This window comes from Mesoplodon densirostris, chromosome X, assembly GCF_025265405.1.
Source record: "Mesoplodon densirostris isolate mMesDen1 chromosome X, mMesDen1 primary haplotype, whole genome shotgun sequence".
Taxonomy (NCBI): domain Eukaryota; kingdom Metazoa; phylum Chordata; class Mammalia; order Artiodactyla; family Ziphiidae; genus Mesoplodon; species Mesoplodon densirostris.
This window is the reverse complement of record NC_082681.1, coordinates 23,293,496-23,309,074: the sequence shown is the minus strand read 5'-3', so window position 1 is coordinate 23,309,074 and position 15,579 is coordinate 23,293,496. Positions and strand designations below refer to the sequence as shown.

Below are 15,579 nucleotides of genomic sequence, written 5' to 3'. Positions count from 1 at the left end.
TCTTCTTCACTTTTCTGCCGTCACTCCTGAACAGGGATGATTTGATGGGGGTGTGCGTGTGAGTAATCGGCTAGAGTGAAGGATGGAGTGGGAATTAGCCCTGGGAGCGAAGGCTGGGACTCAAGTCGCCGTATCAGGCACCTTTTTCAGTCTTAATTCAGCAAACATTTATAGCTAACCCAATCAATGCCAGGCGTCGTCCAAGAGCTAGGAGTCCTGTAACAGACCAGGCTCGCACTCTTGCTCGATTTCACAGAGGAAGGAAGGGAGGGACCAGAGAAAAACTCCGAAGGAACGAGTTCACCAAACCAGGAAAGCCGCTTCTCGACCTAGTGCGCAGGCGCCGCGTCCGCAGCACGGCTGCGCTCTTCCGGCGCGGCGCAAGCTCCGCGGAGACCAATGGGCGCGCGCCTACGTTTTTCCGGCGCGGCGCAAGCTCCACGGAGACCCATGGGCGCGCGGCTGCGCTCTTCCGGGGCGGCGCAAGCTCCGCGGAGACCAATGGGCGCGCGGCGCCGGGGCTGCGCATGCGTCTAACGGCTTCTCCCGGAAGTCGCTTCCTAGGTTCTGAGCGTGAAGTCGGTTCCTAGCATCTGAGAGTGAACCTGCAGGGATGAAGTAAGGCCCCAGAGCTTCCCTCTGAGGGGAGGTGTCGGGGACGGGCAGCCGGAGGTGGCCTACCGGGGCTGAGGGACGGGAGAGGCGGGGAAACTAGAAAATTAGTCCCCCAGTTTTGCTCTCCTTTACCTCAGGCCGGGCCGCGCTTACTTGTGCGCTTTTCCGCTCCCTCTGCAGCCCTTTAACTAAAGTTAAACTGATCAACGAGCTGAATGAGCGTGAGGTCCAGCTGGGGGTAGCGGAGAAGGTGTCTTGGCACTCCGAGTACAAGGACAGCGCCTGGATCTTCTTGGGTGAGGCCCACATCTTTCTCTCGTAGGGCTCCTCATTCTCTCCTGACCTGCTCCCTAACATTTCAGCGTTCCCGCCCTTCAGTCCTCCCGACATTCATCACTCACTTTTATTTCCTTCCGCTCTCTGCCTGTGAATCCGTTTTCCATGTCTTTTTTTCTCCCCCATTTCTAGTTTTCTCTCTCTGCCAAGTCAGTGCTCATGATAGGTATTGCTTGTCATTCACTATGCTAAGAATCGTGCCACTTGGTTTCTCAGAGACCATTTTTTTTTTTTTTTTTTTGCCGTACGCGGACCTCTCACTGTTGTGGCCTCTCCCGTTGCGGAGCACAGGCTCCGGACGCGCAGGCTCAGCGGTCATGGCTCACGGGCCCAGCCGCTCCGCGGCATGTGGGATCTTCCCGGACCGGGGCACGAACCCGTGTCCCATGCATCGGCAGGCGGACTCTCAACCACTGCGCCACCAGGGAAGTCCTCAGAGACCATTTTTATCACCCACCGTCCCCCCATTTATACAGCTAAGGAAACTGAGTTGCAGAGAAGTTAATGGACTTCCTTCCACATAGCTATTAAGTGGAACAGCCAGAACTATGGGATTCTAGAACTCATGGTCTTAGCCCCTATCCCATATTATTGCCAACTCCCTCCCGCCCTATTCCCCTTCCCTCAGAATTTATTTTCCTCATCTAATTAGCTCCTGCCTTCTATCCATGGTCATATCACCATCTCTGTATTCACTTGTGTCACATCCAGTAATTTCAGTTTATTCAAAGAGGTTATTACACCAGACATTGTGCTAAGCACTTTATAAGCATTGTTTTATTTAATTCTTAAAACAATTCCGTGAAGTAAATACTAATATCCCCATTCTACTGATGAGGAAGGAAACATTTGCAGGGGAATTTATTTCCTATGAAATGCTTAACAATTGACTTTATAATCCTTAGTCTGTGTGAGTTGGGGTTAATATTTGCATATTTAAACTGATTTTGGATCTTAGCTGTTGAATTTGTAGATAAAGAGCACATGAGTTCAAGATATGTTTATGGAATCCAAGTTTTGTGCTGGAAACTATCTGCTTTGTCCAGAAGATTTTGGGTGTGAGGAGGATTAGTTTGGTTAGGGGTGGCCCCGATCTTTCCACTCAGAGTTAATCACTGTTTTTTCTGTACTACTGCTACATCTTCTATGTGTTTCTGTCATTGCATCAGACTGTGAGTTCTTTGAGGGCAGGCCCTGTTGTTTACTCTTCTTTGCACCCCCAGTGCCTGGCTTGATGCATGCATGGCACATAGTAGACACTTGGTAAATGTTTGCTGAACTGAAATGTGATTTTTTTTTCTTCTAGGAGGGCTTCCTTATGAGCTGACGGAAGGGGACATCATCTGTGTGTTCTCACAGTAAGTCCCCTTTCATTTTTTGCCTTCTCAGTCATCAGAATAGTTTGCTTCCATAACACATTTTATGGCATCACAAAAACCATTTATTTTATTTCTAGGCTGACTGGCCTTCCTGCATGGGGAGGGCTGGAGCTTCTGCCCTAGTTTAGATCAGTCCCAGGACATGGTTCTGGTACTCTCCCAATGTGCAAGATCCAAGAAGTTGGATGATTTAGGAGGCTGTCTTGGGGATTCTGGTCTATTTTTATTACTTTTTTACTGATGCCTACACTGCAACAGGCTGGAACTCCCAGGAAGGTACTGTGTTGGCCCATCTCTTCGGGCTCCTACAAACTAGTGGTAACTCATGATCATGGGGCCCTTCTGGGCCCACACCTGTGTGGCATTGTAGGATTAGGGCAAAGCACAGAGGAACTGGGAAAAAAGCAAGAGGTTTAGTCAATAGTTTGCTTGCTTTGTTTCTAGATTAGTGTAAGGTTAGTGAGCAGAGCCAGTCTCTTTAACCGGAGGCTGAGAATCACAGGCTGCTGAGGAATAAGAATGTATAGGAGAATGTTATATTCTTCATTCTGCTATGGGATGATAGCAGCAGCACTGGGTGGGAGAGGGTCTTGGCAGCTCACACTAGTAGTGGCAGCTGGTAGGAGAGGGGTTGGGCACAACCCCAGAGCTACATAGAGTAGTTAGTCCATAGGGCCAGAGGGCCTTGGCAGCTCACAGGAGCAGAGGGCCATGACCCCTGGGCTGTGTAGCCCTCAGGGGCAGAGGACCATGGTAAAAGGGGTTGGGCAAGCAAACACTGCTAGCACACCCTGGCAGAGTCATTTCCGTGGCAGGGCATGGTTGGGCCATCCAGTGGGCAGAGGGCCCTGGCTGAGTGGTTGGGCAACTTAGGGGGCAGCAGGTTCTGGCAGAATGGTTGGGGAGCATATAGGGCAGAAGGCCATGGGAAAGAAATTGGGCAAGAAGAAGGCCATGGTAGAGGGCCCTGAGAGGGACAGAGGCTGCTTCCTCCAACTCCTGGGTATTGGGAAGTTCACAGCAGGTACAGCCTATAATTACCACCCGATACCTCCACCTGATCCGCCTTCCATCTGGGAGCTGTTTTTGTCTTATTTGCATTGAGTGTGTTTATTTCACACAGCTAGTGTGTGTGTTTATTCCAGTTCTCTGTTCTGGCTATACACGTTGCTCTCCATGAAGATTGCCTTTGCGACTGATAACAGTGGCTTTCAAAAAGTACTTTGTTTTCTGGTTATCAGAGTAATGTATAGTCATTGTAGAACATTTGGCAATACCCTGAGAAAACCATAATTCAAAAAGAGTCATGTACCAAAATGTTCATTGCAGCTCTGTTTAAAGTAGCCAGGACATGAAAGCAACCTAAGTGTCCATCGACAGATGAATGGATAAAGGAGATGTGGCACATATATACAATGGAATATTACTCAGCCGTAGAAAGAAACGAAATTGAGTTATCTGCAGTGAGGTGGATGGACCTACAGTCTGTCATACAGAGTGAAGTAAGTCAGAAAGAGAAAAACAAATACTGTATGCTAACACATATATATGGAATCTAAAAAAAAATGATCATGAAGAACCTAGGGGCAAGACGGGAATAAAGACGCAGACCTACTAGAGAATGGACTTAAGGATATGGGGAGGGGGAAGGGTAAGCTGGGACGAAGTGAGAGAGTGGCATGGACATATATACACTAGCAAATGTAAAATAGCTAGCTAGTGGGAAGTAGCCGCATAGCACAGGGAGATCAGCTCGGTGCTTTGTGACCACCTAGAGGGGTGGGATAGGGAGGGTGGGAGGGAGGGAGATGCGGGAGTGGGGAGATGTGGGGACGTGTGTGTGTGTGTGTGTGTGTGTGTGTGTGTAGTTGATTCACTTTGTTGTAGGGTGGAGGCTAACACACCATTGTGGGGCAATTGTCCTCCAATAAAGATGTTAAAAAATTTATAGTTATAAAAAAAAAGAACATTTGGCAAAAAGAAAAAGTATAAAGAAGAAAATAGAATGTACTTTAAGGAAAAGCTGTTAACATCTTGGTGTTTTTCTTTATTGTCTTCTTTTCAGAGTTGGGTGTTATTTCTAACATTTTGCTGTTATAAATTATACTGCAATATACATTGTAATATATACATCTTTGTATGCATCCCTGATGGCTTCCTTAGTGAAATTACTGGATCAGTATGGTAGTATTTTTAAGATGTTTTATAAACATTGCCAAATTACTCTGAAAAGGTTGTTTCAATTTCCACTGAAAAGGTTGTATCAATTTCCACTCTCACTTGAATGCTCATTTGTCTGAATCCAAATCAGTAATGGTTATTTAAAAAAATATTTGCCATACAGCCTCTCAGTATTATTTTACTTTGCCTTTATTTCATCATCAGGGAGGTTGAACATCCTTTCATAGATTTACAGGCCTTTATTATTTCTTTTTCTTTGTAAATTGTCTATTAATATCATTTGCCTATTTTTTTCCCTATTAGTGTATTCCTCATTTTCTTACTGATTTTACAAGAGCCGTTCATGTGTTAAGGGTATTAACTTATTGTTGTAACACTTTATCATGTATTGTATTGCTGTGGACTTTTTTTTTTGTTTGATGTGTTATACTACATTGCCGTTATTATTATTTCTTGATGCTCAAATTGTCCCAGTTTGGTCTGTAGTAGTCCCTTCAAGCCAGCTCCTGTATTCTTTTTTTCTTTTACTTTTTATTTTGAAATAATTTCTGGCTTAAAACAGGCAAGTTATAAAATAGTATAAAGTATACCTGTACGCCCTTCACTCAGAGTCCCCAGATGTTAGCATTTTACCACATATGCTTTGTTATTATTTCTCACCACCTGTACATATTTTTTTAACCTTTTGAGAGTCAGTTGCAGACATGATGCACATTTACTCCTAAATTCTTCAATGTGTATTTCCCAAAATACAAGTACATTCTCTTGTTTAACCTCAGTATAGTGATCAAATTCAGGAAATCAACACTGTTGCAGTATTATTATCTAATCTATAGACTTTATTCAACTCCACCAGTTGTCCTTATAATGTCTTTTATAGCTAAAAGAAAAAAATGGCTTTCTAGTCCTTAACCTGTGATATAAATTGCAAACGTTTTCTCCTAGTTTGTCATTTGACTTTGCTTATTGTGATCTTTTTGCTATGCAAAATTATTATTTTTTAATTTTTATGCATTCATTTATTCATATGTTTAAATTATGTTATGGTAACATTGACTTTTTAGGGGATGTACAACCTACAGATTTTCTTGAGCGTGGTTTTAGCCACATCCCATAAATTTTGGTATATATTCCCATTTTTGTTATTTTCTAAATAGTCTGCCATTGATTTCTTTTCTTTATTTTGTTTTACTTTCTCTTTCATCCAGTTTGTTAGCTTGGAGAATAGGTTTCAAGTTCTAGGTAGGGTATTTTTTGTTTTAATATATTATTTCCAGCTGTTTAACATTGTGGTTGGAGAATATGGTCTGTGCTGTTTTTAGAGATGATTGAGGTTTACTTTGAGACCTAGTCTACAGTCAAGTTTAATATGTGTTTCATGGATTCTTGAGAAGAAATTCTCATCCTTCTGTACAATCAAATATATCTGTACATATACTAGTCTGATGTTAACATTTTTAACAATATAATTGTTATATTATTAGTTATATGTTTATTTGTATTTATATTATATAATTTTATATTAATTAATTCCTCTGGCCTGTTTTTCTCAATTTTATGTGTTATGAACTCAAAGCGGTGTGTTAAAATCTCTCATAACTTTCACTCTTACTTGCTCATCCTATTTTTAATTATAATTTTTGATTTGTTGATTTATGCATAAAATTTCATGACTTTTGTTATGTATTAGGACATTTTTCAGAGCAAAAGAGCCCTCTTAGTCACATGTAAATGTTTTTTTTTTGTTGGCCTTGAATTCATCTTTGATTTTAATACTACCACCCATTTCTTTTTTTTTTTTTTTGCGGTACGCGGGCCTCTCACCGTTGTGGCCTCTCCCATTGCGGAGCACAGGCTCCAGACGTGCAGGCTCAGCGGCCATGGCTCACGGGCCTAGCCACTCCGTGGCATGTGGGATCTTCCCGGACCGGGGCACGAACCTGTGTCCCCTGCATTGGCAGGCGTACTCTCAACCACTGTGCCACCAGGGAAGCCCTACCACCCATTTCTTAATTGGGTGTTCTTGATATATCTTTGTCTAACTTTTTATTTTAATTTTTTAATTTTATTTTTTTTTGGCGTTACGTGGGCCTCTCACTGCTGTGGCCTCTCCCGTTGCGGAGCACAGGCTCTGGATACGCAGGCTCAGCGGCCATGGCTCACGGGCCCAGCCACTCCACGGCATGTGGGATCCTCCCGGACCGGGGCACGAACCCGCGTCCCCTGCATCGGCAGGCGGACTCTCAACCACTGCACCACCAGGGAAGCCCTAACTTTTTATTTTTAACCTTTCTTTGTCATCTTGTTCTAGATGTGTCTCCCGTACAGACTATATTATTTGAATTTTGTTTTGTTATCCAATCTGAAAGTTTTTACGTTTTAAAACAATAGTGTCTTACTCTTTTATAAAATAAATAGATATGGCGAAATTGTTAACATTAATTTGGTACGGGACAAGAAGACTGGGAAATCCAAAGGATTCTGTTTCCTCTGCTATGAAGACCAGAGGAGCACAATTCTGGCTGTTGACAATTTTAATGGGATCAAGGTGAGTATGCTTACTAAGCAGAACTTTTCCTTCATGTAGGGCTTCAGTTTCATTTCCCACCTGATAGCCACAGGCTCAAGGGCAGTACTGGTCAGCTGGGTGTGTTGTGAGGGTTGCAGAGGTGTGGGGACATATTGACCAGGAAATGATCCCAGGAAATAATTCCATTGGCTCATGACTCTTCCAGCACTTGTTCCTTTTACCCATCTCTTAGCAAACCATCTCCTCAGGAGCATAGGTACCATGACCCCCCACTCCCCTTCACCCGGCACCCAACCAGGCCTCCATTTCTCACCTTTCCCTCCTCACACTCCACTCTCATTTCTGGTATACTGGAGAACAAAGAGACTAGCAAACGCTGCTCTTCCATGCTGTCCTGTGTCAGGAAATTTGGGACTCCATCATGGTTTCATGGCTGAGGACATAGCCATGTATGTCTGTCATATGTCTCCACTGACTTAGCAGTACTGGGCCCTGGAAATTCTCTAGTTAAAATCTGATGACAAATTCTATAAAAGTAACTCATTCTGAAGTTTTCCCTCCTCTGTTCCCCTCTCTCTTCCACCCTTGTAAGTGAGACGTTTGACTGAGAGAAGGGGCTGGGGCAAGTCAGGCTTATCTGTGCTCCACGTGGTCCCTCTGCTTGTTTGGGAAAAGCACTGCCGTTGAACGAGCATTGTCACAGGTCAGAGGGGTAACTCTTGACTTGGAGAGTTTGTCACTGACTGCACCAGTGTGGAACAACTGGAGATTATAGGACAGGGTGGGAAAAGGTTCTAGGCTTGATTTTTAAGAGAGCCAGCAGTCAAAGGGAGTCACCATAAAGGGAAGGTTTTCAAAAATGTTTTGAAATGGGGAATAGGATAGATGATAGAAAGTGCTCAGGCTTAGAGGTAAGAGTAAAAACTTGCTCTTGAATGGAACAGTAAAAGCCAGACATTTCAAATTTCAGATGGCTTTGTCTATAGAATGTCTGTATCTGCCTGAATGTTTTTGTTTTAAGTAAGGGGTCAGTTTTTTGTTGTTCACCTGGAGAGTTGTGCTTTGCAGCGATAGTATCAGTGTGAGCCAGTTGTTCCAGTATGGTGGGGGTAGAGCAAGGTGTGAGGGCTTAAGAAAAAAAAAAGTCCTTTCTAGATTCCTTCCCCCCTCCCAACTATTGGTCTGCTTTGGCCTCGTCCTAATTGCTGTGTCGAGAAAGCAGCTGTAGCAATTGAGCTCAGTTTCAGGAATTCCCTCTTGCTGCCAGGCTTTTTCATGGTGTGTTTCACTGTGGGTGTTACAGATTGAGGGTAATTCATTGTGCGTCTGAACTCTTACAGTTTTCCGTGCTGCTTGTGCTTTGTGGCAGTACTTCCCAGGCTCTTTTCACTTCATGACACACGTAGAACATGAAGATATTAGTATGGCACTCTGGGGTAAACTGATGAGGCTGCCTAGTACAACTGCCCTGGGGGCTCCAGCTGCCCCAGGCCCCACCTGGCTGCCCCAAGGGCTGAGCGAATTAATGTGTAGGGATATGTGCTGTGACACACCAGTTGGGCAGGTCTGCTTTCGAGATTTCCCGAGAAATAGAATAGCGGGAGGGTAATGGGTATGGTTCAAACCATGGATTTCTGCAGCTGGGTTCAAATAGTTAGATAGGAGGGCTGTCTTTGCTGAAGCACTGCCTGTCTGTCTTAGATCAAAGGAAGAACTATCCGAGTGGATCATGTGTCTAACTATCGGGCTCCTAAGGACTCAGAAGAAATGGATGAGGTGACCAAAGAGCTGCAGGAGAGGGGCTGCGGGGCTCACACTCCCTCACTGAGTTCATCTGAGGGCTCTGAAGATGGCAAACCCACCAGAAAACACAAAAAAGGTAAAGCATTAAGGCCCAAGAGAAGATTCTGGGTAGGCTTAGTGTTTGCTCTTCTTAGCATTCACTGAGAGTTGATAATCAGTTCTTAAGTGTGAAGGGGGAAGGTGTGGGGAAGCTTACTTTAATTGGGAAAGGAGAGGTATCAGCAGAAGGCTAATGGTATGGGCTGAATTCTGTCCACCAAAATACATATGTTGAAGTCCTAACCGCCCCCCCCACCCAGTAACTCAGAATGTGACTGTATTTGGAGGTAGGGTCTTTAAAGAGATAATTAAGAGTGGGAGCTGCCTTATACAGCAACTCGACTTATCAAGGATGACAGACATCCAGCTTGGCTTCTCGGAGGCACTTTTCTGGAAGTAGAGACTGTGACTGCTTCACGCTGCTGCCAAGGATGCTTTCCTTTTGCATGTCCTCCATCTTTTCCATCTTCCTTTTCTTATTTTTCCCTTCTTTTCCTCCAGACAGAAAGGAAAAAAAGAAAAGAAAGAAAGAAAAAGAGAAGACTGACCAGGAGGTACAGGCAGAGCAGCCAGCCTCCTCTTCATCACCCAGAAGCAAGATGATAAAGGAAAAGGATGACCCTGGCTCTAAAAAGCACAGTGGGAAGAACTCAGAGAGGGGTCAGAAGTCAGAGTCCAGGGAGGTATGGAAGCCCCACCCCAGCTCCCCTGAGATCAGGATGACCTGCCGTGGTGGAACAGAGGACCGAGAGAGGGAGCCGAGGAAGGAGAAGCCCAAGCACGAACACAAGTCATCAAGCAGGAGGGAAGAGAGAGAAGATAAGAACAGAGATAGAGACAGAGGTCGAAGCTCAGACGCACATTGCAGCCGGCACAGTGGGCACTCTGAGGGGCGTAGTCACAGAAGTAGAAGTAGGAGTCAAGATAAATCCCACAGGCGTAAAAGGGCCCGGCACTCCTGGGACCGGGAGTCCTCTAATCCTAGTGACCACAGGCATCACTGAAGCCACAGCCTGTTCAACTGCATGGTAGAATTGGAAATGAATTGTGGTTTTTTTTTTTGTTTGTTTGTTTTCTGTACATGGGCCTCTCACTGTTGTGGCCTCTCCCGTTGCGGAGCACAGGCTCCGGACGCGCAGGCTCAGCGGCCATGGCTCACGGGCCCAGCCCCTCCGTGGCATGTGGGATCCTCCTGGACCGGGGCACGAACCCATGTCCCCTGCCAGGCGGACTCTCAACCACTGCGCCACCAGGGAAGCCCCTGAACTGTGTTTTTAAAATGCAATGAAATTCAGTTATGCTTTTACTATTTCTATACGTAAAATATCTGAGGATGAGTTCTTTTATTAACTTCCTTGAGTGTTAGAATCATTGAGAGAGCTGTAGTTTTTAACAGCTAAATGTCCTGGATTTTTGAGCAAAATCCATTGTCCCTGGGAGTATACTTGGTACTTTTGGTACTTAACCAGAGTATGTATCCTAAATTTGGGTTCATAAATATGGCCCTTGAATTTGTGACCCCAATTTATGATGAAATGGCCAGGAAGGGGAAATACCAGGCAATTCTAGAATTCCAGTCTTTGTGAGATATTTAGAACCCTTGCAGTAACCTTTCCAGTTGGCAGGTATAACCATAGAGTAGAGAAGTGTGGCTTCACTAGGCTCAGACAGCTTGCGGTGAATGTGGTAAGGATTCTTAACATCAGCCTGCTCCCTTCCTACCTCCCCTCCCCCCGCCTTTTTGAAATTTTAGATTTTTTTGTTTTTGTTTTTGTTTTGGTTGATATGTCTCCACATCTTTTCCTTACAACTTTATTTTATTGAGAAGAAATTAACATAAAATTAACCATTTTAAAGGGAACATTCAGTGGCATTTGGTGCATTCACAGTGTTGTAAAACCACCAACCCTATCTACTTCCAAAACACTTTCATTATCCCAAAATGAAACCCTGTACCCATTAAGCAGCTACTCCCCATTCCCTCTTCCTCCTTGTCCCTGGCAACCACCAGTCTGCTTTCCATTTCTGTAGATTTACCTATTCTGGACATTTCATATAAGTGGAATCATATAACATGTGGCCTTTTGTGTTCGGTGCCTTTCACTTAGTATAATGTTTTTGAGGTTCATCCATATTGTATCAGTACTTCATTCCTTTTTATGGATAATGTCCCATTGTATGGATATTCCAGATTTTGTTTACCCATTCCTGAGTGGATGGACATGTGGGTTGTTTCCACCTTTTGGCTAGCCAGTTCCCTTTTCATGTTCCAGACATACCAGACTGCTTCTGGGCTTAGTCTGCTTTTCGAGTAGCTGCTCTTGATGAGATGGGCACATTTTGTTGGCTCCATTGTGTATCTAGCTGGTCTGCTTGGTAGTTCTTTCTCATTTTGAGATTCTTTTTCTTTTTTCTCAGTCAATCCCTTATGAGTTTGGTAAGTAGTTCACAGGCCCTTAATACCCCTGCTGAATTATTAAAGTGGAATTTGTGACCCTGTAAAACAGAGGACTAGAGCTTTAATAGTGAATGCACTAAGTTAGATTACGTGGTGTGTTAGTACGGGTCCTAGATTAGATGTGCAAGAAATCTGGGGGTTGGGATGCCCATGAAGGAAAAAGGAGAGGGAACTGGAGGAGTCTGGGAAAGCTGTCAGACAATGATGTAGGTCTAACTTCTTGGAGAAGAAAGGGAAGGAAGGAAGGAAGGAAGGAAGTTGCGTAGGAAAAGTCTTACACCACTGTGGAGTTCTAAGAATATTTCAGCAAGACCAGTGGTGAGCCCTTGAGACAAAGACACCTGTCAGAGGAGTCCTGCTAGATGAGCCTTGGTAAGCAGGAATCCTTGCTGTTGGGCCTCCATCAGCCATTGTGGCCACTCTTCTTATGTGTCCATCATGCCAATTGTGTGGTAACTGAGGAAGGCCCCTGCACCTGGCTGAGTCATTGTATCTGCTTGGTGGTTCAGTGCCTCTTCTATGATGTTTTCTGATGGGTGTTAACATGTGATGCAGAAATCTTCACACTTTGCCTGAGGACCCTCCCTCAACCCCCTGTTTCTCCACTCTTGTCTTTTTCAGCTTGTAGATCTTGAGTGATACCCTTGTTGGCTCTCGGTATTGCTTCTAGGAACACCATGGTCCATTCGTGCCATCTCCACAAGTCCCTTTGGGTAAAGCCCCCTTGGCTGCCCTTCAGACCGTGTGGTTCATTTTGGTATTTGTGGCCTCCTGGCTTCTGGTGGATAAGCTCCTCTACCTGGGTGTCTTACTCTGGGGCTGCAGCTCTGTGATGGTCTCTTACTGCCATCCCTGGCCTGCAGAGGAGGCCACCTCTGAACCTAGTGATGCTGGTGCCCCTTTCACCAGTGTGTTCCTGATGGCCTCGGTGAATGGGATGTCTTCTGGGCCCCCCTGTGGAACACTACCCTCTGGTGAGGTTTTTGACCTCATGTAATCTCTTCACTCCAGCATACCTACTCCCCTCGGCCTTTTCATTCCTTCCTTGGTCCCTTGCCAGGACAGCTCAGGTGTTTCTCCTTTACTTAGTGGTGGCCAGCACTTTCGCCAGTCCTCTAAGAGCCACCTTAGTAGAGACTGCTCACCCCCAGCAGTCCTTGCCAGGGAGGGGGTTAAATCCTGTATACTGAGAAAGTGCTCCCAAGTCTAAATTCTTGCTTTTCTGGCCCTCTTTATACAGCACCCTTGAAAGGCAAACCCAGTGTTTCCTTGGTTCCTGTCAGTACCTGCCAGTTAATTCTTGCAGCTTTTTGGTGTATACTTTCTCCTTTATTAGGCCCGGTACTTCCCCAGCCAGGTAAAGCTGGAATTTAATCCTAGTTATCAGTTTGGTAGCCAGGAGAGAGGCTGGACACAGCTCCTTGGGGGAGGGGGTGGGACCGATTGCCCGGTGTGGGGAGCAGCCGCTGTAGCATCTTCCAGCATGGGGTACGCTAGCTCTTATTTGGGAAGAGTGGCTCCCTCTGCAAACTGAGGGCTGGATGGGGGTGTCTGCAGAGCCAACACTTTCAGGGATGTCTGGCCAGATGTTCCTACCCCATGTTTCAGGGCCTCAGGGTTTCCAAGCACATGAAGTCATGTGGCCCTGACTGCAGCAAAGCAGACCTGCCACATGTTAAATATTGAGTATTTAATCTCCCTGGAGTTCTGCAACTCTTATGACCTCTTGGTTGCTCTGCTGTGTCCACTCCTCCACTGCAGGAACTAAGGACCTTTTTGGAAGCTCCACAGAGGCCCTCTGGCTCTCACACTTGGCCTTTAGCTACTTATTAACTCTCATCCATTTCTCACTACCCTGCTGCAGGGCATCAGTACAACTTAACACTGTCCAGCCATTTCCACTGTTTCTGTAGGCCTTATTCCTACCCTATTTTCTTTTTTTGGGGGGGGTGGGTTTATTTTATTTTATTATTTTTAACGTTTTTATTGCAGTATAATTGCTTTACAATGGTGTGTTAGTTTCTGCTTCATAACAAACTGAATCATATATCCCCATATCTCTTCCCTCTTGCATATCCCTCGCTCCCACCCTCCCTATCCCACCCTTCTAGCTGGCCACAAAGCACCGAGCTGATCTCCCTGTGCTATGCAACTGCTTTACACTAGGTATCTATTTTACATTTGGTAGTGTATATATGTCCATATATACACTACCACTCTCTCACTTTGTCCCAGCTCCTGCCTCCCCTGTTTTCAAAAGTCTGAATCGCTACATCTGTAAGTCTGTTCTCTTGAGTTTTCCCAGGTCATATCCAGAGAAATCTTTAGCAGTTGGGTGCTCCATGCCTGGGACTGTCTATGCCCCCTACCCCCTCAGGACAGTGTCCATTTTTCCCAGCAGGCAGTGACTGAAGCAGTCCTAGACCCCATCTTACACAGCCTGTTTTCTTGGACCACCACGGGCACCATTTGTGATAGTTTAGGTTCTCTGAGAAGCAGGTGCCAAGATGGGATTAAACACATGAGAGATATATTAGGGTAAATGCCTGTGAAGGAGAATGGGGAGGGAGTCAGGGGAGAGCTGTCGGACTAGGTGCAGGTGTAACCCCAGTGGAGGACAGAGGGGATGAAGGAGTGGTGGGTAGGAAAATTCTTAAGACTATGAGGTGCAGTTGTAAGAACATTTTGCAGAGCGAATGTTTCTTTCAGGAGAGGCAGTCCACCATGGGCCCTGAGCATCTGTGCCTGTTCTTGGTGAAGGTCTTTATTTTTTTAATTTTTTTTTAAATTTTTTAACATCTTTATTGGAGTATAATTGCTTTACAATGGTGTGTTAGTTTCTGCTTTATAACAAAATGAATCAATTTTACATATACATACATCCCCATATCTCTTCCCTCTTGCATCTCCCTCCCTCCCACCCTCCCTATCCCACCCCTCTAGGTGGTCACAAAGCACCAAGCTGATCTCCCTGTGTTATGTGGCTGTTTCCCACTAGCTAGCTATTTTACATTTGCTAGTGTATATATGTCCATGCCACTCTCTCACTTTGTCCCAGCTTACCCTTCCACCTCCCCATATCCTCAAATCCATTCTCTAGTAGGTCTGCATCTTTATTCCCGTCTTGCCCCTAGGTTCTTCGTGACCATTTTTTTTTAGATTCCATATATATGTGTTAGCATATGGTATTTGTTTTTCTCTTTCTGACTTACTTCACTCTGTATGACAGACTCTAAGTCCATCCACCTCACTACAAATAACTCAGTTTTGTTCCTTTTTATGGCTGAGTAATATTCCATTGTATATATATGTCACATCTCCTTTATCCATTCGTCTCTTAATGGACACTTAGGATGCTTCCATGTCCTGGCTATTGTAAATAGAGCTGCAGTGAACATTGTGAATTATGGATTATGAATTATTTATTTATTTATTTATTTTTCTTTTTGCGGTATGTGGGCCTCTCACTGTTGTGGCCTCTCCCGTTGCGGAGCACAGGCTCCGGATGCGCAGGCCCAGCGGCCATGGCTCACGGGCCCAGCCGCTCCGCGGCATATGGGATCCTCCCAGACCGGGGCACGAACCCATATCCCCTGCATCGGCAGGCGGACTCTTAACCACTGCGCCACCAGGGAGGCCCTATGAATTATTTTTGAATTATGGTTTTCTCAGGGTATATGCCCAGTAGTGGGATTCCTGGGCCGTATGGCAGTTCTGTTTTTAGTTTTTTAAGGAACCTCCATACTGTTCTCCATAGTGGCTGTATCAGTATACATTCCCACCAACAGTGCAGGAGGGTTCCCTTTTCTCCACACCCTCTTCAGCATTTATTGTTTGTAGATTTTTGGATGATGGCCATTCTGACTGCTGTGAGATGATATCTCATTGTAGTTTTGATTTGCATTTCTTTAATGATTAATGATATTGAGCATTCTTTCATGTGTTTGTTGACAATCTGTATGTCTTCTTTGGAGAAATGTCTGTTTAGGTCTTCTGCCCATTTTTGGATTGGGTTGTTTGTTTTTTTGGTATTGAGCTGCAAGCTCATACATTCTTAATGTATTTTGGCCAGCAGCCTTTGAACAGCTATGGTAGGTGCCTTTCTTACCACTCTGCTGCTCACCTTTTGACATTTAGTTCATTAAACAAAAGAGCATTTTAAAAAATGAGGACTGACTTTATTTGAAGCTACGAATGCAGCCATTGAAACAGACCCAAGCAGTGCCATCAGGACATAG

General features: G+C 44.9%; 1 protein-coding gene across 2 annotated transcripts; it reads left to right on the top strand.

The window, feature by feature from the left end:
* The first annotated feature begins 561 nt into the window (after window positions 1-561).
* On the top strand, window positions 562-14,838 carry RBMX2 (RNA binding motif protein X-linked 2). 2 transcript variants are annotated; one of them, XM_060086616.1, is made up of 6 exons: window positions 562-618; window positions 796-911; window positions 2,258-2,309; window positions 6,930-7,059; window positions 8,743-8,920; window positions 9,385-14,838. In XM_060086616.1, the coding sequence occupies exons 1-6, from the start codon at window positions 614-616 to the stop codon at window positions 9,885-9,887; spliced, it is 984 nt and encodes a 327-aa protein (XP_059942599.1). In that variant the 5' UTR covers window positions 562-613; the 3' UTR covers window positions 9,888-14,838. The 2 variants fall into 2 exon arrangements, with proteins under 2 accessions (XP_059942599.1, XP_059942600.1); XM_060086617.1 differs by lacking the exons at window positions 562-618; window positions 796-911 and adding an exon at window positions 1,073-1,117.
* The last annotated feature ends 741 nt before the right edge of the window (window positions 14,839-15,579 follow it).